Genomic DNA, 26,592 nt, shown 5'->3' with positions numbered 1-26,592 from the left:
CCAGGAGTCCATGACAACAATCTAAGGAGAACAAACCCTTTACCTTCATTTCTAAAAACACCTTCTCTTAGAGAAACCATGGCCACAGCCACAATGATACTAGCAGTTCCCCCTGAAAGTACCGGTGGTTATCTGGGGGTGAGTGACTCACTTGTTAAAGAGGTCACGTAACATATCATCACAAAGCTGGTCTCCGGGGCAGAGCGGGTCACACTGGACAACTGCCCAAACCACCTTCAACCCTCATTACCATGGAGGCAGCTCCCACCTCAGGTCAGAAACCCGGGACCCATTCGAGAAATCCCTTTAGAGGAGACCAGGGTCCAGAGACTGCTGGGAGGGCAGGAGTAATGAAAGAAGATGTTCTAAAACGCAAAAGGATTCTGTTCAAGCCACATCCACCAAACACAAGGGCAGCAATGTGTGTGCGCCTGGGGAACGGGGTGGGGGGCGGGTATCTTATTTTCCCAGCATTTGTAGGGCTTTTCTCTCCCAAAGAGCACAATTAAAATCAAAAGCAAGGCTCCACAAAACCAGATGGTAACAATATAAGAAATTATGCTGGATTCCTGCATTGAACTCAAGGCTGAACACTGCGGCAGACAATCAAATGCTCAAGTGGGGAGGGAGGTTCTTGGCCTTGGACCAAACACAGTTTGGTGGTCTGTTTATAATATTTTAGCCTGACAGCACTGCACAGGATGGACCACGAGGCTCACCGCTATAATGGGTTACTTTCAACCCCAAGCCAAAGATGATTTAAAGCCCTAGGGAAATGGGGGTGGGGTGGGGTGGGGAACGCAACAGAGAGAAGCATCAAGGGCTTTACGAGAAATGTACATGTACTCTTGAAAACTCTGAGTGGAACATCTCAGCGTCAGAACCATGCTTACCATCAAGAATACTTGGAAAACCAGGACTAAGCTTACAACAGCTCACGTGGAGCAAGCATCAGAAAGTCTTTACTGCCCTGCCCTATCCTCCTATCCATTCTCCTCGTCCCAAGAAACCTCGTCCCAAGAAACGGACATCAGAGACCTCTCACCTTCATCCCTGGGAGCTGGCTGACTCTACGTCATAAGGCAAGTAACTCCTCAGGGACAGGGCTGTTTGGCCAGGGTGTAAACTAACAAGAAAATCTACCCCAAGTTCAGGCAAAGCACAAGCAAACAAAACACCCACACAGGATCAAGAGACTCGGCACCATCTCCAGCTTTGCCCCTCATCCACTGTGAGCTGGGGCAAGTCCCCGTGCCTCTCAGAGCCTCAGTTTCCATCTGTGAAAGGGGCTGGACTAGATACCTATCAAGTCAATTCACCAGGGGAGTCACTCCTGTGTAGACCCAGTCGATGGCCCATGCTTCTGAAGGACAGACAGAGTACCCCCCAAGTTCGGGTCAAAGTGCTAAAGTGACTATCCTAAGAGCCTAAGTTGGGACTGTCAGCAAACCTGCCAGGCTCCAGACTCCGGGCCTTCCTACCACCCCAGGAGAGGTGCCCCACTCTCAAGTGCTGCCTTCCTGCACATACCCTGCAGAGTCAGCCTCTCTCAGTCTGACCCAAGCAGCCTGTCCCCACTCCCTCGGGGTGGCCCTTCCTCGGTCTGAGTGTGACTCCTCCTCACACGTGGGTCCAGGCTTCCACACAGGGCAGGGCAGGAATCACGACCCTGTGCGGCTTCAGAGGCAAGAACAGCAAAACCCAATGCCTCCAACTGCTGGTTTCACCACCCACCGCCCCCGCGGGATTCTCACTTCCCCATCCACTGCTGCTACCCGCTTCCCACTGGCCTGATGACCAGATGCGGGGCCCTAAGCCAAGTCACTCAGCATCTCCAGGCCTCCGTTTGTTCATCTGGACCAGCATCAACTTCCACAGATTGTCACAAAGATGAAATAAAATCAGGTATGTGACACAGAGATAAAATGAGATCAGGTCTATGAGAGCTCTGTGTAAACTGTAAAATACAGTACATCAAAGGCCATGTGGGGCTTCCCTGGTGGTCCAGTGGTGAGGAGTCTGCCTTGCAAAGTGGAGGGTGCCACTTCCATCCCTCATCTGGGCAAATCCCACAGGCTGTGGGGGAACCAAGCCCATGCACCACAACTGCTGAAGCCTGCACACCCTAGGGCTTATGCTCCGCAACAAGAGAAGCCGCTGCAATGAGAAGCCCACGTACTGAAACTAGAGAGTAGCTCCTGCTTGCCGCAACTAGTGAAAGCCTGTGTGCAGCAATGAAGACCCAGCACATCCATAAATAAATAGTTTTTTTTTTTTTTTAATGTCCTGGTGGTGGTGTCTCCCCTTCCCAGTGACAGCAGCTGGAAAAAGAGTCCATTGTCGTTGGCAGGATGCACTGAGAAACCTCGTGAGCACACACACCTGTGCACTGACGTTTGAGGCCACGTGGTGCAGCAAGAGAACGACCCTGTCAAAGCAGAGGAGAAAGGGCCACATGAACACTCAGATGGTCCCTGTCACCTAGAAGACGGGTGAGACCACGTCTCTGCCACCCCCCGTCCCAGGGCTGCTGTGAAGGAAGACAGTGAGAAAGTGCAAACTCCCCGTCCTCCCCGCAGGAACGGGGAGATGAAGGTAACGGCTAGAGGACGCTTGGCTGCCTTTCTTGCTCTTCAGAATCACCAAGGAGCTCACAGAAAGGAAAAAGCGGGAAAAAGGATAGCGCATTGAAAAAACAGCCGGGGAGCAAGCATGGCTGGGCAGGCAGAGCTGACCAGGAAGGAAGAGGGTATGGGTTTTGGGGGTGTTTCTCTTATCTTTCAGGGGCTTCTAATCTGGTGTCTTTAGAAACACAAAAACAAAACAAAAGCAGCCATTTCCCCAAGGAAAACAAAAACAAAAACACCTACCTTGCAAGAGAAAGTTGTTGGCTTGTTCACGCTCAGGACCGTGCTGTGGGTCACAGAGTTTCCTGGGGTTTCCCGGGAGCTCTGTGGGGCCGAGTGCTGAGGGTCCCTGGGGAAGGGCTTGCCCTTCTCAGTTCACTGAGTGCTCTCTGTTACACAAGGATGCCCAACAGAGGTTTGAGCAACCTGGTCCATACCATGTGCTTCTGGGTGCTGATAGACCCCAGGTGTGAGCCGCAGTGGGTGCCAGTCCCCTCCACCACCCCCCCCCAGAACAGCTGCTCCCTGGTTTGTGGAGGTGGGGTGGGTTCTGAAACAGCCTTCCTAAAGCTGTGCCCAACTACAACGTGTGAAAAAGCAGCAAAATACCGCGTGTGTTTCCTTCGAGCCTACTCCCACCACGCAGCCCCATAGCTCTGCTGCTCTTGTGGGTTTCTCCCCAGCTCTGCCCCCTCCGCTCCTTCACGGATGCTCACTCACACTCATCGATGCATTCCACCTGGCCTCCATCCCGGGGTTTCCCTGGTGGGCTTCCCCAGCCCCTGCCCACCCCACTGCCCTAACCCCAGCTGACAGGTAAATCAAAGAACATGAGATCCACCAAGCCTACCGGGTGAGGCAGCTCCCACTTAGCAAGAGCTAACCCTCATGTGTGGCCCGCCTCCAAGCCATAGTCTCAGAGAATTAGTTCTAGGCTGGGGCTTCCCTGATGGCTCAGTGGTGAAGAATCTGCCTGCAATGCAGGAGACCCAGGTTCGACCCCTAGGTCAGGAAGATCCACTGAAGAAGGAAATAGCAGCCCATTCCGTTATTCTAGACTGGGGAATCACATGGACAGACGAGCCTGGTGGGTTACAGTCCACAGGGTGGTAAGAGTCAGACCGGACTGAGGCAACTGAGCACCACTGGGGCACTGGACGCCTCTGACTACCCGAGCAGAACATCCACACAGGCAAAGGGGCAACAGAGAAAACAGACCCCGGACCAGAATGACACTGCATGAAGCCTCCTGCGATAAAGGGAGAGAAACGAATAAACGCATAGCCGCTCCCACCTCGAGCTCCAGGTCTCTGTTTTTACTCTTCTAGATGAGCTCCAGGAATCACTGCTGAGCTGTCGATCAGCTGGGCCAGAGGAACTCTAAGAACTTTGATAGAAACCATGGCTTCCCAAGGGCCTGGCTTGCTCCGCCCCAACCCCCTCTCCCAGCAGAGCTGGCATCATAGCAAAACAATTTCAAAGCACAGAGACCATAAACACCAAATTAAAAGGTAAAGTAAAAAAGGGAGGAGATGTTTACTGGAAACTTAAGTTCTACTGCCCAGAAAAAAAAATATAGGTCTTTTTTTAAACACACATACACCAACACACACACATATATATAAAGCCTCTGCCGCCCACCTTAAGAAATATGTACTTTGCTCTATATATGGCTTTCTTATCTGCCCTCGATTATGCTCAGTTCATAACCGTGAAGCCTGAAATAATTACCCACAGAGAAATAATAGCCTTGGCCCCAGTCAGGGCCTAACAAAGCCAGTCCTGTATTTACCAATGATCACACAACTCACTCGCAGGACAAACTTGAGTTTGCTGATGCACAGATAATCATTCCCATCCATACCTGAACCACAGCCACCGCTGAGAGGGTGCCAGGTGGCTACTGGAACCAAGAACACTCATCTTACATGGTATTTCTGGGATAGAAAGGAAAGGAGTTCCAGCTGAAACTAGGCAGGAAATCAAGGTGGGCAGATGGTAATCATCAAAGCAGGGGGCTGGCAAAGACCACCTCTCTCTTGCAGGAGAAGGAAAAAGCTAGAGGAAAATTGACTCCTGAAAGCAGAGAATTTTGAGGGGGGCAAGAGTACACAGTCCTTCTTACCAGCATGGGGGTGCCCCTCGGGGCTGCTCCCCAAAGACAATCAACATGTTAGAAGCAGGGAGACAGGCCCAGGAGTTTCCTTTTCGTTAGCTCACATCCTTGACTGGACCTGATCTGCCCCACCCGCACCTCCACTGCCCCCCCTCTGGGCCCCTGCGTCCTCACCACGCTCCTGAAACACAGAAGGCCTTCTGATTGGGTTGCCCAAATGTTCCTTCAAGTTCCCCTGTAAGATACTATGGAAACACCTCAATGAACATTTTGGCCCACCCAATACTATCCCATACTTGTGCAATCAAATCCCAAGTCAGACGGTAAGCTGTCTGAGGGCAGTGGCCATATTTGCCATTTCTCTGAGCACCCTGCTCCATAAATTTAAGTGACTGATGGATTCTTGCCTGAGAAACAGTAACCTCCATCTGGCATCTGTGTCTACACCCACAACTCAAACCCTGTCACTGAAAAAGCTCTTGAACCCCACTCCCCTATTTGCAAGACCCTTCGGGGTTCATCAGTACTGACCAGGTCTCCTCCCTCCTGAAGCTCATTTCACACCCAATAAGTCATCACCTTTGCAATCCCACCACCATCACAAAATGCCCTCTTCTCTGCCTGAAAATTAGAACTGAGCTGTGCTTTCCCATTAAAGTCTGACCTGGACAGCCCCTCAGATTCCTTCGGCAGTAGAGATGGAGTGCCCGCAAGGAACTATGAATGACTGGGCATAAACAGGAGTGTTTAGATGCTGCAGCTGAGGGGAAAGAACACCCACCAGGGCACAGGGACCACCACGGGACACACTTTCACGGCCCCCAGCACCCACCAGGGCACTGCCAAGGTAACACTAAGGTATGCCAGCACTGGCTGAGGCCTCTCACTTGGTTTCACCATAGAAGTGTGGGTGCGTGTAATGGTCTGTTTAATCCATTCCTGCTCCGCCTCTGCTCTTGCCACCGCCCCTCGCCCCACCTTAGTACTCTGAGTTTCCCAAGCAGAAATAACCAACTACAGATGGTTCCACTCCTTCAGAGATGTTTGAGAAACCACTGACCCAGAGATAGGAGAAAACTGAGGCTCCAAACCTCAGGGCAACTATCCACCATCGGCAGCTGTGATTACCCAATCAACATGCTTCTAGAACTTTTTTCTGTGTACATGTGCTTTTTCTTTTTAAACCAACCACTATCACTTTTCCCCGAGAAGAGATGCCCGAAACACTGAACCACAGCTTTACTTAAGATCTAGAGCTGGGGTTTCCCTGGTGGTTCAGTGGTTAGGAATCTGCCTTCCAATGCAGGGTATGTGGGTTTGATCCCTGGTCAGGGAACTAGATCCCACATGCCACAGGCAACTAAGCCCGCATGCCTGGACTACTGAGCTCGCACTCCACAAGAAGATCCAGTGTAGCCAAAAAATAAATGTTAAAAAAAAAATCTAGGACTGTTGATTCTCAATCCTGGCTACACACCAGAGAACTTTAAAAGTCCTGATTCCCAGGGCCCACCTGTAGAAATTCTGAATTGGTTTGAGGCGTGGTCTAGGTATTGGAATTTTTATAAGCCACCAAGGTTGAGAATCTTCCATGTTGAGCCTAAGCACCAAATGTGAATCATGAGGAAGCAGGAGTCCCAGCTGCCACAGCTTACTCCTGCACCTCAAAACTCTTTTCATCCTGTCTTCAACGGCAAGGCCCCCATCTCCAGCGCGCGGAGCGATGGTACAGTGATCTTGAAACTCCCCAAATGAGTAACAGAGTTGGTCATTTCTTTGAATGCAAACTTCAGAATTAGAACGTTTAAGGTACAGAAACTTTAAAAATCCTGCTAAGCCAATGCCTTTGGTTTGTCAAGGAGGAAACCAGGGGCCCAGGTAGCAAAGTGACTCACCCAAGGTCATGAAGCTGGTTCACAATGGGACAGGCCTAGAACCCGGGTCTTCCACCTCTAGTTCTCTCTCCGGGACACCAACCAGGAGGTCCTGGGGTAACAGACCCCCAACAAAAGCGAGGTCACAGGAATGGCCACTGTTTACTTCTTGTGTGCTTTTAGCGGCCAGCCCCTCATCACTGCATCTCTGGGAGGCTCTGTCTCTTCGCTGGCCTTAAAACAGCTGAGAGCAAAGATGGTTCTTCTCTTTAAAGATTCCTGAGCATGCCGGTCAAATCATAATCCTCAAAGAATATATTTGCTGGCTGGCTGGAGTTTGTGAAAAAAACCTTTAGAAAAAAGAGTCTACCCAAGTTTTGAAAGAGCGCTCTGTTGAGCTGCGGGTCTGAGAGCCTGAAAAGCAGCAGTGGATTCTGGTTTCTTGTGGATAAGAGAGAGTTGATTGTTAGTTTCAAAATCTCTAACCAACCTGTGAACACGTTTCCCTTCCTTCCTGTATTTTTACGGCACCACGCCTGCAACGCATGCAGCCGGTGGCTAGAAGCACAGGAAGCCTGTGCTTTGGGTGAAATGAGAATTCCTCTCTGCCTACAAGCTGCCTTCCCCTAGCATAGGGAACAGATCTTCATCAGGTGAGCCTTGTTTCAACACAAGCCTGGCAGCTCCAGGCAGCAGGAGTATATGCAACTATCCAAATCTACAGACCAGTTACAGCCCCTGGACCACAGTGTCTGACAGCACCGCCACCAGCTGAAGATACTCAGTAACTATCTGACGTGTTAAGTCACCATTGTAACAATTAATGTAAGGAGCGGGCCACCTCTGAAGGTAAAGCATTGGACAAAAAATTAGATTTATCCCCCCAGAAAATATGTGCATCAAGAAAAGAGTGAGGGGACTTCCCTGGTGGTCCAGTGACTAAGACTCCACGCTCTCAATGCAGGGGGCCCAGGTTCCATCCCCGGTCAGGGAGCTAGATCCTACATGCCAAAATTAAGACCTGGCAGCAATTAAGTGAAAAGCAAGAAGTCAAGGGAGAGAGGGCAAAGAAGTGTCATGAAATATTAGAAGTGATATGGACCTTTGAGATTCTCTCTTGGACTTGTCATTTTCTAGATGCAAAGACCAATACTCAGAGAAGCCAAGTGAACTTTCCTGAAGTCAGAAAGCCAAGTTGCATCAAAGAGTGGCCGAGGGCCCTCAACCTCACTGGAGAAACAGGATGACGAGACTGCATGTGTGTCTGTTCTCAGGCTCATTCAGCCCTTCATTGACCCTGGAGCTTCAGCAATGATGACGGTGAAGACCTGTGGAGGTCGTGGAAGGAGTATAGACAGCAATAGTCATCGTTCAATTCCAGGCATTTCTGGGATGTTCAGATACAGACGTCCAGTGAACAGCTGAAGCTGAGGGTCTCTAGCTGTGCAGAACTACAGATCTGGAAGTCAGCTCCTCAGTGAAACCCAGGCAGAGGACAAGTACTGCAATTCTGAACTGTGATACCCAGCAGGGTAGAACGAGGTCCAGCCTGTGGTTTGATTTTCTCATAAACAAAGTTAAGGCTGATAGGCAAAAAATAAAAAAACAGAGTGGCCAAAAGGTGACATTCAAAAAGATTCTGGGATCAAAGTCCCTTTGTGAGCACTGTTATTTCACCCTCCTCTGAACGGTAACCACTTCCCACATGAGCCTCAGTAAGGCAACCGTGTAGCCCACAAAAGAGATAGAAATATGACCACACTTCCCTCTTATAAACAGGCGATGGTAAACATCTGAGACCACTGGTCCACAGTCGTGGTTAAACAAAGGGTCAGGGGGCCCCCTGGAATGGCTGTCAGGGCCTCCATCTCCCCACATGCTGACCCTCCTTCTGAGTGGGGACCTTGGACCATTAACTTCAGAGCTCCAGCTGGTCAAACAGAGCCAGCCTCACCCTGGAACCACTTTGTTGGCTTTCACGGCCAGGCTTCCCTGGCCACTACTCCTAAAGACTCAAGAATTTTTAAGGAGAGTAGCTGCCTTGGTGCCTGCCCTGTGCTCAAAAATGCCACTCTGGGGTGGGGGGTGGGGGGGCAGGTTCTCGCAAAGCAGGCAGGAGGGCAACATGTCATGCATGTGCTGAACCATGCAATCCCCCCACCCCCACCTCCTGGAGGAGTAGTGGGGGTAGATTCTCCTTTAAAAAGAAAAAGAAAAGTCAAAACTGCAACTCTTTCAATCAAGCAAGAAAAAGAGGCAAAACCTCAAACAAGTATCTTTAATTAGCTTTAAGATGTTCCTGGGCGGGGGTCCCGGCTCCTAGATCAACAGGAAAATAAACTTTGAGGCCTTGGGACAGACTCTGTTTTCTCTGAATTGGAATGAAAAAGGCTTTGCAGACCTGAAGCCAGTTGTTAGCTGACTGTGACAGAACTCCTCCTGGGTATGCTGTGTCTGCTGAATGTTCCATCAGAAGAGGACCCTCAGATTCTACAAATCGGCCAGTACTTTGTTTTTAACCACTGAACATTTATAGAATTCTTATTTCTTCGTCTACATGCTTTCAGAGAAAGTTTCCAGCAACTTCAAAGCCAGTTAGACGCACAAAGACGCTAAACATGCAATTAAATTTCACAGGGTTTTGAAGCTAGAATACCACAAGAACCTTTAGAAAATTTCCCCTGGGGGCAGGAGGCTCTTAACTCTGTACCCCACCCCCACTCCATACTCAAGGGCAAATTTTTAATCTTCATTTCGTCAACAGGAAAACACGACTGGTAAAGGGGCGGAGATAGAAATCTGAACTGCTTGAAAGACCTGACTTAAGTCAGAAAGTATATAGTCCTCAGATACAGTGTTCAGAGGCTCTGCTGGTCCCCTCAGTGAGTCTCACTTCTATTTGCTCCCCTGAACCCCAATTTCACACCCATTCCTAAGCTGTCCCACAGCAGACTGCTACAACCCACACAGGTGGATGTTCTGAACACAGATAATGGTCTCTCCATCTCGACTGTAAGCTCCATGAGGGCAAAATCTAGCCCTCTGATTGGGTTACCAATGGGACCTCTAAACTCAGCAAGACATCGTTCAAGACATCAACAAGCCAAGTGTTCAGGAGTCTCAGAGAAGAAGGAAAACACCAATCAAGTATTAATTGACTTTTACCAAATGCCCAGCAGGTATTACTGTTCATAGAATTCAGTAAGGAAATCAACCCTGAATATTCATTGGAAGGACTGATACTGAAGCTCCAACACTTTTTCCACCTGAGGCGAAGAGCCAACTCATCGGAAAAGACCCTGATGCTGGGAAAGATTGAGGGCAGGAGGATAACGGGGCAACAGAGGATGAGATGGTTTGATGGCATCACCAACTCAATAGGCGTGAGTTTGAGCAAGCTCCAGGAGTTGGTGATGGACAGGGAAGCCTGGCATGCTGCGGCCCGTGGGGTCAAAAAGTCAGACACAACTGAGTTACTGAACAACAAGAGCAGGTACTGAGTACCACAGTGAGCCAAGGAAACAGCCTGGGTCTTTGACTTTGAGGGACTTGTTACAGTCTAATTTCTGCCACTGGCTGCATGGAACACAATACTGGCCAGTGAGATCCAAGAGGGGTTCTGGGAAAGGTTTCCTTCCTGGATAAAGAGACCCCCAAGGAGAAGCAGCCTTTCCTGCTGTTGGATGCAACCGTGTAAAGAGGGGAACACCTGGAACAGCTGTGATCGTCAGTGGATCATGAAAGCTGGAGATGGCAGAGCAGAAAGACGGAAGGCTCCCAAGTCCTGCAGGTGCCTGACACCACCCTGCCTCCAGACGTCTTAGAGGCGGTAATAAGCCCCCTCCTCTAAGTGGTGAAGCTGTTAGCTGAGTTTCAGGTTACTTGCAGCCCAAGCATCCTCAGACAGTGAGTCTGGCCCCTGATCACAATATGGAGTGGATCGGAGAGCAAAGGAGCTGGCTGGCTTACTGCAGAATCCAGGCATGAGAAAGCGGGGGCCTCGGCTGAGGAGAGGGTGGTGATGGTGAGGACAGCTTGAATTCAGGAAACACAAAAGCGGATTCCAGTCTTACCCACACGATGGCCTAGTCATCTCCATGAAGCCCAGGGCCTAGTTCCCACGCTGACTCTCCAATGAACTGGAACATAAATAATTAATATTCCCGGCCCATCCTCACCCACACACATGCCTGCTTGTGTCTGTGGGGTAAAAAAGAAAAAAAAGGGAAATGCATGTTGTTCTATTTATAAGAAACAGTGCAGCCACAAAGGGTGTTGACTAGAGGGGCACAGTATCAGCTGAAGTTCTCCAAGCAAGTGCTAAGTTCGGTTTGAATTTACACTTGGCTTCTCTCAGCCTGTAACTGGTCCTCTTCAACACTCCAGCTGCTCTCCTTGGAGCTCATCAGACAGGGCCTTGCCCACAGCAAAACAGTCTGGTTGGAGGGAATAGAGAACTCAAGCCCCCTCTCTAGGCTTCCAACAGATTATCTGGGGCAAGAGAGGAAGAATGAGGCTTGGATGATCACAGAAACGAAGCCTGTGAACACGAGGCAGGAGTGAAAGATGCAAAGTCTTCCCATGTTCTCCATGAGATTCCACTGGCAGACAGGGTTACTTAGGGCCACGCACCCTGGTACATTCCATGCATTTACCACCATCAAAGAGAAAGAAAAGGTATGCTTGCTCTTATTTTTAATTCCTTCCCCAAAGCCTTCCAAAACTCTTCAGCAGAAGACTGATCCACTAAACCCCCACAGCTCCCAGCCAGTAGTATCTTGGAAACCTTAATGAAAATGGAGCAGGAAGCAGGAGAAGTCAGCTCACAGAAGACTTCACTCCTGGACATGAAATCCCATCTCAGCTGCACTGGACCTGGGGGCATCTCCTGCTTTCCAAAGGGACATGTCTTGATGAGGATGCATATGTTCTAGAGCCAAGTGAACACCCTACCACCCCCTCACTGCCACCCCAACATCCCCCGGACACACCCCCATCTCCACCTCCTGCTTCTTGTCCTTCCCTTCAGAGTGGCCATCAGTGAAGCCAAAGGTTCCCCAGCTCCCACTGCAGCTAAGTAAGCGCTAGTGTTAATTTGACTATTGTAGATTATCTCTAAGGTCTCATCCAGTTTTAAATTATGTTACATTGCCAACTTACTGAATGATCTTAGACAAGTCACCTCACTCAGAACAGTAGTAAACGATCTAGACAGTCCCTGCCTGACACTTTAGCAGTGGCAGAGAAAGCGATTGATGGACCCTCCCAGTTACTCTGGCCAGGTATCGTGATCACTGGCACAGAGGCAGGGTGGCTTAGAGGGTGGCACTACCTCTCCAGGTTTGCCTAGATAGTCCAGGTTGACATCAGTTTCTGGCCATCACTGATAACAGCACTGCCCCCTTTTCACTCTTAGAAGTGTCCTTAGAATTTAACGAATTCTTTGGTCACCCTAGATTCTAAAAGGGACAGAGCTTCAGAGGCAAATCCAGCTCCATCTCTTATCATGAGACCTACAGCAACTTTGCTAAGCAATTTCATGGGTTTTCTTATAAAAAGGAGAACAGTAGCCCCTTTTTGGGGAGCCCTGGGGCAGACAGCTGGGAATGAGAGGCCTGAACTCAGATTGCTAGGCTGCTGCTGACTCCTCAAAGCCTGAGCCTCCTCTTCTATAAACATTGGGAACTCATCCTTCCCAGAAGATGGGTAAAGAAGATCAACCAACTGATGAATGGCCCACCTTGGTGTCTGGCACATAGTCAGCACCCAGTCCACGCTGCATGTACCAGAATCACTCCCAGTGAGACAGCTCAGGTGATCCGCCACATTTCAGCACGACTGACCCAAATCCTCAGACAAGACCATAAGCACCAACTCACCTAAGCTTCTGGAACCAGACCCATGCCCCTCCTCCCCCCCAATCCCCCACTAATGGTACGCACACCCTAAGATCATACTCCTGTTGAATTCTGTGTATCATTAAGGTTTTTCTCTAAGGTCTCTGTGAAAATGTACGTGTGACCTTGGAAGCCTTAACTCCATCTCTGTGAGGAAGGGTTTTTAACAATACTATAGACCTGCGCTTCATAAAGAAAGAATGAGTGGGGACTTTCCTGATGGTCCAGTGGCTAAGACTCCATGCTCCCGATGCAGGCGGCCTGGGTTTGATCCCTGGTCAGGGAGCTAGATCTGACACGCCACAAGTAAGAGTTCGCATGCCACAACTAAGACCTGGTGCAGCCAAATCAATCAGTCAATCAATATTTTTTTAAAAAAGAAAGAAAGAATGAGTAACACTGCATAATACTTTATAGTCTGCAAAGATCTTTCAATACGTATGCTATGCTATGCTAAGTTGCTTCGGTTGTATCCGACTCTTTATGACCCCATGGACTACAGCCCGCCAGGCTCCTCCACCCACAGGATTCTCCTGGCAAGAATACTGGAGTGGGTTGCCATGTCCTTCTCCAGGGGATTTTCCCGACCCAGGGATCAAACCCAGGTCTCTTATGTCTCCTGCACTGGCAGGCGAGTTCTTTACCACTAGCGCCATTCATTAATACATAGCTCATCTACATAAACAACCACCATCCTATCAAAGGAGGCATCGTGTTTCTCATTTTACTGATGAGGAAAGGGAGGCTCAAAAAAAATCAGGTGACTGGTCTAGAGTCACCAAAGCAGGAAGGGGGAAGGCAGGGATTTGAACCTGGGTCTCCTGAATGCAAGCCCAGAGAGCTCCATCGCAGCAGGCTGCCATTTCAGCAACAGGTCTCTATCAGGGTTCTCAAAAATGGTCCATGAACTAAGAACCTGTCCATGGACACAAAACTTTTAACTTCTAAAAACCTATAAACTTCAATTAACAGCAACAACAAAAAAGCTGACCCTGAACAGATGAGGTAAATTGTATGCATGGTTACCAAGATTTCTGCTTGCCCTTGTGATGAAATATATGAACTTACCCCATTTCACTCTCTTACTAAGGAATGTAATCTGTTTTTAATACATGAGAGCATCTGATGAGTCTGAAGTAGAGAACTTAGGCATTTTTACTGATTGCAGTGTGGTCTGGAACTGGAAAGCCCGACCTAGACGATCGTCAATGAAGAAATTTAAAACACTGACCAGAGACATTCCACACAAAGACACCATGCCAGGCACAGGGAAACCCAAAGAGAGGCTGGGATCTGACGTCGGGGCCGTTGCTTGGGGAGAACAGGCCTCTGCATGGAGCCCAGCGACACTCTGCTTAATTTCCCAAGGAATCCATGTCAAGAGGCTGGCATGACTCACTGGCTAATTACCTGAACACTTGGGCTCCCAGAGCCCTCCTGGCTGTACAACCCGTCTTCTCTCCTGCCGGCGAACAAAACACTATTTTCACCCTGGTCCAGACATAGCCTAAAGCTGTCCACATGGTGGTGTAAGGGATTATGACTCTGACCTGGATAACTCAGGCAGAAAACTTGCTCTTACCAGCCACGGGCTGGGGGAGGCGAGGAAACGCGAATAGAACGGTGGCTCCAGCCCTGCCACTCCCGTAGGGTGCTTTACGGAGCAAGGTCCAAACACTAAGCTTGGCCGAATGAAACCCTTGGCAACCTCCTTCTCAGACTCCTCTCTGGCCACGCCCTCTTCCACGTTCTGGCCTCCCCACCCCAGACGCCAGGCCCTTCCACGCTCTGTCTGGCCAGTGCTGCACTCAGCCTTCCCTTCACTCCCACACTCCTATCCACCCTTCAAAGTCTCGCTGGAGCATCATCTCTTCTGTGAAGCCTTCTGAGTCCCTCAGAAACAAGCTGCTCTTTCTCTGGGATCCCCAACACTGCTTTATTCAACCTGGAAGTGTCTTTCCCACGAGCCCACCGTAGCTGCAGTCACTGTCCCTTTTAGCCTCTGCACAGTTCAGAGACAGGGCTTTATCTCCGCATCTCTCTCTCTCCTGAGGCCCAGCACAAAGTCAATGCCCAATAAATGAAGCCACCAACCAACTGCTCTAGCGGGGGTTGGGCTCTTCACTCTGCCTTTCGGATAGGCAGCTGCCATACGCACCACCCATCCCTGACCTGCACTTCATTCACTGTGATCTGAGTTCAAGGTGAGGGAAATCAATCCTGCCTATAGAAACACCCACAATCTTCCATATAATGGTGCCACCTGAGTGGGGCCTCAGTTGTGGCTCTATAACAGAGAAAAAGTATTAGTTGTTCCGTCATGTCTGATTCTTTGCAAAGCCATGGACTATAGCCCACCAGGTTCCTCTGTTCATGGGATTCTGGAATGGCAAGAATACTGGAGTGGCTTGCCATTCCTTTCTCCAGGGAATCTTCCCAACCCAGAGATTGAATCCGGGTCTCCCACACTGCACGCAGGTTCTTTACCATTTGAGCCACCAGGGAAGCCCACTGAGAGGATGGCCAGAAAAACAGGACTGCCTCCACCATCAAACGGTCTGAGAGCGGGAGGAACTATGCAGTTGCACATATAATATGTCATATATAAAAGAGAGAATCAAGGTAACAGACTGACAAACAGAATATGTTCTATCATATTGACAAGGACCTTAAGACAACCTGGGAGCCCAGGTTTGAATGTAGAGTTCTCTGACCCCTTGGGTTTCACAGTGGAACTGGTGAGAGAATTCCAGGAGAACTGACCCTGAATCCCAGCCCATTCCTGTCATCACCCCCCACTTAGAGGGGCTTCCTGTACACTCGTGCAGACACCCCAAGGCTGAATTTCATCCAATTTCTCCATCTCCCAGCATGACCCACGTCATCAGCCCAGGGTCAACACAGTCTCCCTTCCTTAGGCAGATGGACCTGGGGAAGAGCCCACCTGGGACCTGGAAGCAGGCTCAAGATCACGGGGGCTGGGAACGGAAGGGTCGAGACCCAGTATACCATCTGAAACAAGAAAGTGCAGGCTCTACACGGGCCATCCCTGGGCCCACAGCTCTACCCCGTGGAAAGGACCACATCCAGAAGGATGTGCAAAGGATGGTGCACTAAGTGTGAGCCCCCTGACACACCTAGAGGGCAGCCAAAGGTACCACCGTCCATGTCTGGGTCATTTTGGAGCCATGAGCTTCCGGGACTGAACATTCTCACCTGACAACCAAGCAACTGGTGAGGGGGTGCCTGGAGCCAGAACTGCCTTCCAGCCAGGCCTCAAAAACACACCAGGAAGAGTAAACAACAGACACTTCCACACATGGATGGGCAGGCTATCGGTGACAGGCCCGTGAGTCACGGCATTTCTTCTTCAGGATCTTACACCCACCCCCCACGCCAGGAGCACTGATTCATCAAAGTTTGTTTTCAATACTATTATTTTTAGTCAGCCAAACAGTTTTAAAAATGATGATGGAGGACAGGAGTGGGGAGGGGAGAACCACCTAAGAATACGAATTGTTTCTCTTTGAATAGCCTGCCAAGCCCTGCATCAGCAATCAGTGAGACTGTGGCCTCTTGGTGAATATGAGCTGGAGGCAGATTCTTTTACTGCATCCACAGGGGGTCTCCAAACAGTGAGCCCCGAGAACGAGTGGAGGGGCCAGGATCCCTTACTGGAATCTACCAACACCATCAGTCAACCCCACCTCCGTCCTTGAAAGGGGAAAAGTGAATGTTTAGAAAGCACCTACTATGTGCTGTGAGCCACAAATACCAGCCAAGTGCATGCTCTCTCTTATATCCTGTGTTGATTTACAGGAGGCAGGCAGGCCCATGCCCATTACACAGATGAGGAAAGTGGAGCTTCATCAATGGAAGCAGATGTCCCCAAGGCTGCCACATGGTCAGTAACTGGCCAACTCAAACCCAGGTTTGTCAGACTCCAGAGCCCTTTGTTCATGCTTGATGACTGTGGTCTTCCAGCCTACTCACGCCCTGAACCCCTGCTCCCCAGGCAACATTTTAAGAATCTTTGGGTAGAGATAAAAGGGTACACATAACATCTTAAGGGGGGACAAAATAAGGTCACTCACCCTGCCCTTCCAGGCACACAGAGAAACAAGACTCACCTTGAGCCTGAATTCAACGAGGGTGTGAGAGAATTTACAATGGGGAACATTTGAAACAAAAGGAAAAACCCAGCTTCCATCACCAGGGCCTGCTTTCAGCCACTTGTAACTATTCAAAAAGTCCTTTCTGGATCCATTACTCCACATTTGGGCTTAGCCCAGAGGTGATTTTTTAAGGAAAAAATGCCTTTTGGCATTTTTGAGCTGTGACAGCCGTAAAAACAGACCTTTAAAAAACACACACCCAAAAAGCATTACTATTTTCAAAAGCCCAGTCTCAAAGAAAAAGAAAAAAAAGGTGACACCCCAGAGCTACAACTAGGCCTGGCGGTCTGTGATGCGAGCCTGAGTGGGGAAAGCCAAAAGACTGATAATGCCATAGAATTCAAAGGCAAACCTTGACCCAAGGTTTCTTAAACAATACCCCAGTCCTAAACTCCCAACAAAGCTGTCAGGAGAAAAACCTGCCAGATGTAAGCACGGAGAGCCGGTGTGATACAGAAAAAGTACTATTATTTCGGGGGAAACTCACTTTTCATTTCTTAGCTGGGGTTTCAACTTGTAACCTCCATGCCCACCCCGCAACAAGAGGCGCATGCTTACGCAATCAAGTATAGCCTTTCTTTATATAGATGCTTGAAAATAAATAAAGAAAGCTTCCTGGGTAAACTCTGACATATGAGCAAACATTTTCCACAGGTATCCTCTATAATGCCTACCTCTCACATTTAACCATTTTTAGGCAATTGTGGTCATTAGTTTAAGTAAACTTCCTGCTCTGAGGATAGCCAAAAATAGCAACAAAAGAAAAACTGCTCACTGCATCTCAAAACATTCAGCCTTCATGGTGTTATCCTTGTATTCAGTTATTTTTATATTCCTTTGTAGTTAAATTTCACTGATTTAGACTCACAGGGCAAAGGAGAGGCAGGGAGGACAGAGAGGGGGAAACAACTAAAATTAAAAGCTGAATTATAGTTTTCTTACTTTCAACTAGGGAAATTCATTGGCACGAGACTAACAGGGACTTAGGACATTAATAATTAAGAAAGATGTGTGGTTTAGTGATCAAGCGGATGCATGCAAAGGGATGCTTCTAAGATGCTTGCATAGAAACCACTTTAGAGTTAGAATCTCTGATACAGCTCAGGTAGCCCATTTCCCAGTTGTGAACATCTGAGGACCAGAGACGGTCAGTGACTTGGCCCAGGTCACACAGCTAATTAGAAACAGAGTTAAAATCTAGAACTTACCCAGGTCTGTTGACTCCTGCCTCCAAAATGACTCCCAAAAGTTTGTTCATGACTAATTTTTCTTGACAGCATTTATGGGGAGAAAAGGCCTGCTAAACAAACTTCAGCCTAGTCCAGAATTAGACAAACTTCTTAATTAATAGGCTTCTACTGTGTTTTCATTTTAAGCCGAGTCTCTCTGTCAAAACACCCTGCAGCAGTGTGCCACGGTGGCAGGCTGCTGTTTACAGCAGAGGCCTCAGATAATCACAACGGATAGTGTGACTTGTGCTCTAGATTTGTTATTTCTAAAACTGTTAATTAAGTCAAAACAAAGAGTAACGTTACACTCTCTCTCTCTCTCTCATCAGGACTCAATAAACTGCAGGGCTTGGGGAATTTGGTTCTCTGGCATTAAGAAAACAGTATTTACAAGTTAAGCAGAGTGAACACACGCATGATTCTTACAATTCCAAAGGACCAGTGTTCAGCAGCCAGTGGACCCGAGGCTACAACAGGGCAGGATACGGCATCTGCCTCGTGCATTGGTGTGTTCCTGCTACCGGAAACAGGTTTTGGCACCTGTTAGGTGCGCTAAGGCAGCACGCATGAACTGGACAAGTGCTCTTGGATCTTTGTTTTAAAATCTGGAATTCGGTAAAATTAGAAACCAAACTTCTGCAAGGTAGGTTTACTATGGCAACTTCCAACTGTTTCCAGAAACCACGGCACCTGAAGATTGAAGGCTCCGTGGCCCAGGAACCTGTCAATGGTCAATAGATGATGCCCGGCCCTCCTGGGGAAGAACTAGTCCCATCCACCACTGCAGGGGACATTCGTGTCTGCAAAAGGCTGCTAAACCTCCCAGGCCCTGCATCAGCAGCCTTTCTGGGCAGACTGTAAAACCAGATGTGGATCTGGGAAGGGGGCAGGGCGAATTCTTTTTTTTTTAAATAGGTCAATACATCAAAGGAGACAAGGACAAAAGTTAATTAGAACTATTCATGAGCTTTGTTGATTGAAAAAGCGGCATTCCACTTTCAAGAACTTAACTGCGCTTACCAGAGGCTGGGGGAGGGGTAAATAAGGTGGGAAAATAGATGAGGGAATAAAGTCAGACTTCAAGTCTTAAAGCAAGCACCGCTTGCAACGTTGATAGACCTAGAGGTTACCGGACTAACTGAAGTAAGCCAGAGAAAGATAAATATCATATGATATCACTAATGCATGTGGTCTAAAAGCACGATACAAATGAACTTACACAGAAAACAAAAATAGACCCACAGACCTAGACAACAAACCTGTGCCTACCAAAGGGGGAAGGGGAGGGAGGGATACATGAGGAATCTGGGATTAACAGATACACATTACAATATATAAAACAGATAAGCAACCAGGACCTACTGTCTTGCACATGGAACTGTATGCAATATTTTGTAATAAACTGTAAGGGAAAGGAGTCTGAAGAAGGATAGACACATATAAGACTGAATCACTTTGCTGTACACTTGAAACTAACACAACACTGTAGATCAACTATACTTCAATAAATAAAGCAGGCACTTCTTGGTCCTATTTATTTCCTAAAGGAGCTCGTACAGAGACACGGCTGCATTGTGCAAACAATGGCATTTAGAAATCTCCCCATAAGTTAACAAGTGAAAATTAATGGTCGCTCAGTCCATTAAATCGTGTTAATTTTATTTCCATTAGAATAACATAGCAATTACAAATTTACATTATTGAACCAATATTTATTTTTCAAAAACTCATTTTAATTGGATTCCTGATGTGATAAGCTCAAGCCAGTCTCTCTATACCATCAGCTGCTTCCATTTCTCATCAGAAGGAACCGACTACTGTATTCATTGGCTTTTTCTATTATTAGAATTGTCATTTAAACCTTTATATCCTTGCAAAGACTTTTAAAAATACATTATTAAAGGCTCTTATGTCTCTGTAGAAATTCAGGTTTAAAAGATTTATTTTTTGGCAAGTGTTAACCAGAGAAATGAAAAGTTACGGTACACCAAAACTCAAAAATTCTGAGCATCCACCATCACCTCCAAGTTGCCCACTTCTTATCGCCGCGGTCTGTTATATTCTGAGCTAATACATCCTAAGTCACCGTTTCCACCAAGGAAACTTGAATTTCAGGTTTGCCATACTAACTCCTTTTTTATTTCAAAGGGAGAACACTTTACAGTGGCATAAAATACTGAACCCAAGTCACTGGTCTTCTGGTGCAGACTAGGAGGGTACATATTCATAGCAGCACTCCATTTAGGAACAAGAGGAAGATAAAGACATTCTCAGTCCTGTAGGCAACTAACACCAGAACCCAAAAGTTCCCATGACTGTACTACGGTCCAGAAACCTCCTCCTCTGGATTATAACTCCTGTCCTCTTGGTTTTCCACCTTGCATTGACCCCTCCCTCCTCTCCCCACCTCTTCCCAGAGAAGTAATGGTCTGTCCCGCACATCCCTGGGCATTTTGTACATCCTTTGGCTGCAGCTCATGGCCTATATTTTGGGCAAGTCTGTCTCCCACTCTAGACAGGGGGGCCCTTGAGAACAGGTGCCCTGCCCTGCTCATCATAGTAGGTATTTCATAAATGACTGAATAATTTAGTAATGAATGGATGATACACAGAGACATCTAAATATAAAACACATCTGTCAAACTTTCTGGTTTACAAAACACTTCCACAGGCTTTACCTCATCCCGATTTTACAGGTGCCAACAAGAAGGCTCTGAGACATCAAGTGAACTGCTAAATCCATCCAGGTATTAAAACAACAAGATTTAGGACCTGAATTCTGTGCTTTTTTTCTGGGGAAAACAGATGGCCATGCTTACTTTGTTATCTAACATAGTGACCTCTAAATATTTAAAAAACATATCATAATCCCCCTCGCCCCCCAAAAATATCACTCCATACTAGAGCTCATATTCCTCCTGATGGCTGGGAATAAGAAAGAAATAGACACAAATAATGTCCTGTTGATGTTTTCCTTACTCAAGTGTAAGCTTGTCATAGGCAGGGACCATCTCAAGTTTATCTCCACATCCTCCCCCACTTCCCCGAATACTGACTCAGACATGGGAGGGGCCAATACCTATGAATCCACAAAATCCCATCCTGTAACATTTGATTAGGAACTGTGAGCAAGGGACGGTCTTCAACACATACTGAGCCCAATCATTCAACTCCTGGGTGCAAGGAGCAAGTTCGAAGGTTCCAAATGGCTCCTAAGTTTGAAGGTCAAGTGGCTCCTTGGCTCCTAACATTCAGCCATAGCTCTAAGCCAGCCCCACGTCCACTACCCAGTGTCCTGCAGACTCCTTCTCTTTCCTGCCTTGGTGCAGAACTCCTCTAATCGAGCTTAACAAGAGAAAGGAGAGGATGGGTGCTTGCAAGTGAGTTGGGTTCCAATGGGCCACACAAGAATGGTGCTCTGAGCTGCAACTGAGAGCAAAGAGGACAGGAGATGCTGAAATGGAGAGGGTGTTAAAGCTACCACTCTTGCACCCCTGGTCTGTCCCCAGAAGCCTGAGAAAGAAATGTTACAGTGAGACCAGCCTGGCAAAGTCCAGGCAGATAGCAGGACGAGGCCACACCAAATGAACAGATGCACAGAAAGGTATGTGTCAGACCTTATGTTTGGTTCGAGTCCGCCACTTTCCTCTGGACTTGGTGCTCTAACACAAGAAAGCCTGAATTTCCTTCCAAACAAATAAGGTCTTAAGCTTGGTCCAGCCCTCAACAAGTGGGCCACAGCATGGGTCCCACTGGTAGAAATACAAATTATCTGTGTCCATCAGAAAAGTCATTTTTAAGTGTGCCTGGCTCCTTCTCCCTGATAGAACATACACACACCTTCTCTGCCTCTCGTTGGCAAATGCTATCACTCTATTCTTATAAACTGGCCAGGAAGATACCTGCAGCTGGACTCAGGTACTCAAGAAGGATAGTAGATGACAGGGAGGATGCTATTACACAACTCATCAAAGTTCTGACCATCCTGCCAGACCTCAGAGAATCCTGATAGCCCCTCTACTGGTGTATCTAAATCAGGCTCTTACCACTGCTTTGGCACCAGTCTCTTTGACATTCTTGAAACCAGTAAGCCTGTATCACTCCAGCTCTCTTGATCACTGAGATAAGTTAGAGCCGGAGTAACAGAAGAACGCATGCAGTCTGGTGGGCTCCAATACACAGCTCTAACTGCTAAACAGTGCTGCTGCGGCTCATGACCTTGTATTAGCCAAAACAAGCTGGAGAAAATCTCCTTAGACAAAGGGTTGCTTACACTGTGAAGTCCAGATCTTGTAGGGTACTTTTAAGCACCCAGGGTCCCACCGCACACCCACAGTGGGATAGCTAGGTGAAACATTTCCCTTTGTCAGTTTCCCAAAGACCTCATTATAAAAAGCTGTGAGGAGAGAGCAGACAATTTGACAAGCAACCCCACAACCTATGGGACTCAGAGACACACCGCTAGCACCCGTGTGAGGCCAGCTAGCCACCTCCCCAAGACATGGCCTTTAGTTTTCTGCCCACGAGCAAAACAGCAGCCGCTGTTGCCAAGGGAGACAAGGTGACCCAGAGGCGTGGGCACAAAATCCAAGGATGGAAATCCACTTTGTCTGGATCCACCCGAGTAACGGGGTTTCCCTAACTGAAAAAGATGGAAAAAAATGTGCCTCAGCATTAGGTCCTTGCCAGACAGGTAGAAGATGGCTCAGTCCTCACAGAGCCATGGGAAGGCTGAGTTAACTTGAACTCTCAGGAACATCCAAAGTGTCCATATGCCCCAGGCTGCGGAAAACACTGGAAGAGGAAAAGGCAGGCCACAGCTATGCTTTCCCAGAGGGCAAACTCCTACTAAGGCAAGGGGGAGCCAGGCCTCTCCTCCAGGCTGTCACCAGCCCAAAGAATGCTGGCAACCTTACTACCAAAGGTCCCAGGGCCCACCCCTGTAGCCATCAGCAAAGAATGTATTCAGACCCTTCAAAGTGAAGAGGAGCCATGGTAAGCAGAAAGGGCACATTTGGTCAGAATGGCATGCTTTGCTATGCCAAGCCTTTTCACCTCTCTCCTCCAGAGTTTTCTCAACTTTGAAAATAGGATCAGTCTTAGGCCTAATTAATTGCCTTATCTATTTTCCAGCAGTTTCTTTTTCTTGATCTCCTAAAAGCATACCAAAGTCCTTTGTAAACTGTGAAACAATTCATGCAGCTGTTCGTTTTATACTGGATACTGATTTTTTTTTTCTGTCTCAAAACATAAAAAAGCACTTGTCCTCAGCACCCTCAGGCAGGTAAGAAGGTAGGTTCTCCCCAGGAGGGAGAAGTATGACATTCATTTACCCTACTCCCTACCCCTCACCTAAAGTAATAAAGAAGGAAGAACCGGGGCTGAGACCAGGACCTAGGACTCCCTGACCATCACATCACACCACCTCCTCTGAAGTCAATTCTGGCTCCCCATCATACACCAGAACACACTTCCCAGACAGCACACCACCTTCCTTCCCGCTTTATTGACTGGATCCACCCAGTTTTGAAAAAAAAAATTATTATTTTTCAAGTCAGCACTCCCACCATATGTGGCATTTATTTCCAGAGGAGGCCGGCTCTGGGTTTCCGTGGACAGATGTTGCTTTGTGCCTGCCTGACACGGCTGGCGGCCGGCGTACAGCTGCCCTGAGCAGGTGGCCAAGGACGGGGTCCACTTCTGGCCCGGCATCAAGAGGGACAATTTATGTGGAGCTCTGGCCCCGGGGACCCTCTGCTCATTCCTCCACAGCCAGGGACCCCTACTCACACACACAAACTCAGTACACAATTAAGACGTTCAAAGGAGGCTAAGAGGGAGACACAGAAAGCTAGGATACCTCCCCCCTCAACACATCCCAATTTCCAGCCAGGCGCAGCTAAGCTAAGAGAAGGCCGTGGGGAGTGGAGAGAAGTCACTGACCCCTTCTATCAGCCATCTGTGAGCTCCTGCCAGACCTAGCTAGCGCGAAGTGGAGGATAAAGGAGGTCCAGACAGATGGCAAAGCGCTTTGGGAAGGAGGGCTCCGTAGGAATGCGAGGGCCGATGCGAGGCCCACTTTGGGGTGCGTTTTGTTATCTCCTCGGCTCCAAACCCCCCTCCTTTCGGCACCCACCCGCAATCTCAGACTGAAAGAAGGGCAAAAAACAGTCGGGGGAGGCGGGGGAGAAGACCCCACTCTCCGCCACTTATCTCTCTCATTTGAAAGTCAGAGCACTGCACTGCAACTAAAGTGCGTGTGTGCGGAGGGGGCGGGAGACTGGCACAACCGAATCTAAAAATACTCGATAAAAATGCTAATCCCGAAGGCAAAGAGAGAACGAAGAAGGAATCTGTCAATCACGAGGCTCCCGCTCCTCACCCACAGCCCCAGCTGTACGGACTGCATTCCTGTCGAGAAGGAAAGAAGTGGGGGGACAGGAATGAAGAAAAGAAAGGGAGAGACACCACCACCTCTCCGAGCGCGGGCCGCGGGGGCGGGAGGCGGCGGCGGAGGAGGGGCTCGGGCCCGCGGAGCCGAACAAAGCGGGCCTCAAGTTCTATCCCGCAGCTCCCCGGGGTGTGGGGGGGGCCATCCTGCAGCACCCCCTTTCCCGGAGGTGAAAAGCCAATGCGGGGTCTGGGAGAGCGAGTGCCGCGTGGAAGTCCCAGGCTCTGAATCTTTGCAATTCTAGAAAAGGTTTTGTTTGGGGTCCCCCTCACCCGCTTCCTGCCTGCGTTCCCACCCCTCGTATATACACACACACGCACACAATCCCTCCTGCTCCAATCCCACCAGGCCGGCCCCGCCACGCTATGGGGCTGGGCGGGCGCGCCCCAAGGTCCCTCCAGCCCCCACCTGGGGATGGTGATGCACTTGGTGTTGACGTTCTGCGTGGTGATGGCTTTCTCCAGCTCGTCCAGCTGCCCCGTCTTCTTGAGCTTCTTGACCAAACTCTTGACTGCCTTCTCGCACCACTTCTCCTCCTGCCCGTTCTGCTCGCCCTTTTTCCAGCCCAGCAGGCGCTTCACGATCGGGGGAGTGAAAGGCAGGATGGACGACATGGTTGGGGAGGGCGCGCGAGCTGCGAGGAGCGCCCCCGGCGGGGCTGGGCGCGGCGGGACGCCGGGGGCGCAGCGAGGAGCTCAGCCCGGGCCGGCCGCGGCCGCCCAAACTTCGCTTCAACTCTCGGCGAACTTGCTGGTTCTCCGGGCCCGGCCGCGGCGCTGCAGCCGGCGGGGCTCGGCGCGCGGCCCTGCGCCCCGGGCGTCTCCCACGGCGGGGAGAAGGACGGCGGGGCGGCGGGCAGGCAGTAGCGAAGCGGGATCGGGAAGGCCAGGGACGCGGGGCGGAGGCGGCGGCCGCGGGGACCGGAGTGGCAGAAGAAAGTTTGGGTTTCCGCACGGGGTGGCTGTTTGGGTGCCGCCTCCAGGAAGGAAAGTCCAACCCCCAGCCAAACTTTGCTCGCCTCGCTCGCTTTGATGCGCAGATCCCTCCGCCTCGGCAGCCTCGCCTCCCCGCTGCCCTCCTCCTTCCCAGCTCGCTCGCTAGCTGGGCCGGCCCGGGGCGTGCGCCGCGCTCCTACTCCCGCCCGCTCCCAGTCTGTGTTTCATGCAAATCCGCGTGCAGCCTCCTTTCCAAGCGCTGTCACCGCCCCCTTGCCGCTGGGGCTCCCCGCCTCCTCCCCCGCGCCCTGCCGCCTCCTCCTGCGGGCGCCTTGCCCGCGCCCCCCCACTCCGCCTCCGGGAGGGCTCCTGGCCTTCCCCCCGCCCGACGCGGAGCACTCCCACGTGGGCGACCTGGGACAGCGGCCGCCAGGGCTGGAGCGCGCAGGACCCGGCGCGGCCCCGACCTGAAGTCCAGCGGACGCCGGGAGGAAGTCGTGGGAACGGAGCGGCGAGAAGGGCCCCTGGCGGGAGGGCCGGGCTCGGGTCGTGGCGTCCGCTCTCGGAACCCACACTCAGGAAACTCAGCTGGAGTGGCGGGCCCGAGGGTTAGACTCGCACGAACGGACGAGAGCGGGCTGGCCACAGGCAGGCGGTGCGCTCCTGGGAGGACCCCGGCTCGAGGGAGGATTCGCGGAAGGTTGAGGCCCAGGAAGTCGGGGCGCGCACCAGGACGCTGGCGCGCGGATCCCAGTCAGGGGCCGTGGCGGCGCCGGGGACTCGGGGGGCTGTTTTTATTCTCGCACCAGTGTGACCGTTCCAGTTTAGAGCCCCAGGGATTAGGGATTAGGGAGAGGCTCCCAGAAGTGCCGATTTGGGGACCCCAGTGACTCCCCGGATAATAGCTGGAGTCAGGGGTCCCTTGGGCCTTTGGGAATCAAGTGCCCCGCAGAAAATGGGCCTCAGAGTCATTCGTTAAGCTCAGGAAGAAATGAATGGGGGAGCCTTAGAACTTATCTGTAGAGGAAAAGTTTCATTACAGGATGCTGGAATCCTATGGGAAACAAAGTATCCGAAATTCAACAGCCAGTAAATAGGAGAGAGAGTTTTGTTTTCAAAGCTGTGAACTCGCAAGAAGTGGAGCAAAAGGGCAGTCTTTGGGGACCTTATATATTCCACATTAGCTTCGGTGGGAAGCAAAGGAACACCAGGATATCGGGGGTGCTCTGGGGCTTTTCTCTCCGCCAACACAATTCAGGGGCGTCTACCCACAGACCGCTCACTCTGC

General features: G+C 49.8%; 1 protein-coding gene across 2 annotated transcripts in view; it reads right to left on the bottom strand.

Moving 5' to 3' along the window:
• Nucleotides 1-25,537, bottom strand: part of SMAD3 (SMAD family member 3) — a 126,915-nt gene extending 101,378 nt beyond the window's left edge. Inside the window, exon 1 of one of the 2 annotated variants that reach the window (XM_061430162.1) lies at nt 24,778-25,537. In XM_061430162.1, the coding sequence (XP_061286146.1) occupies nt 24,778-24,983 (206 nt within the window). In that variant the 5' untranslated portion in view covers nt 24,984-25,537. The other variant, XM_061430163.1, reaches the window with a different exon arrangement.
• Nucleotides 25,538-26,592: the final 1,055 nt, after the last annotated feature.

The sequence above is a fragment of the Bos javanicus genome, chromosome 10, assembly GCF_032452875.1.
Source record: "Bos javanicus breed banteng chromosome 10, ARS-OSU_banteng_1.0, whole genome shotgun sequence".
Lineage (NCBI taxonomy): Eukaryota > Metazoa > Chordata > Mammalia > Artiodactyla > Bovidae > Bos > Bos javanicus.
Note: the sequence above shows the minus strand (reverse complement) of the source record. Positions and strands in the feature narration are given on the sequence as shown.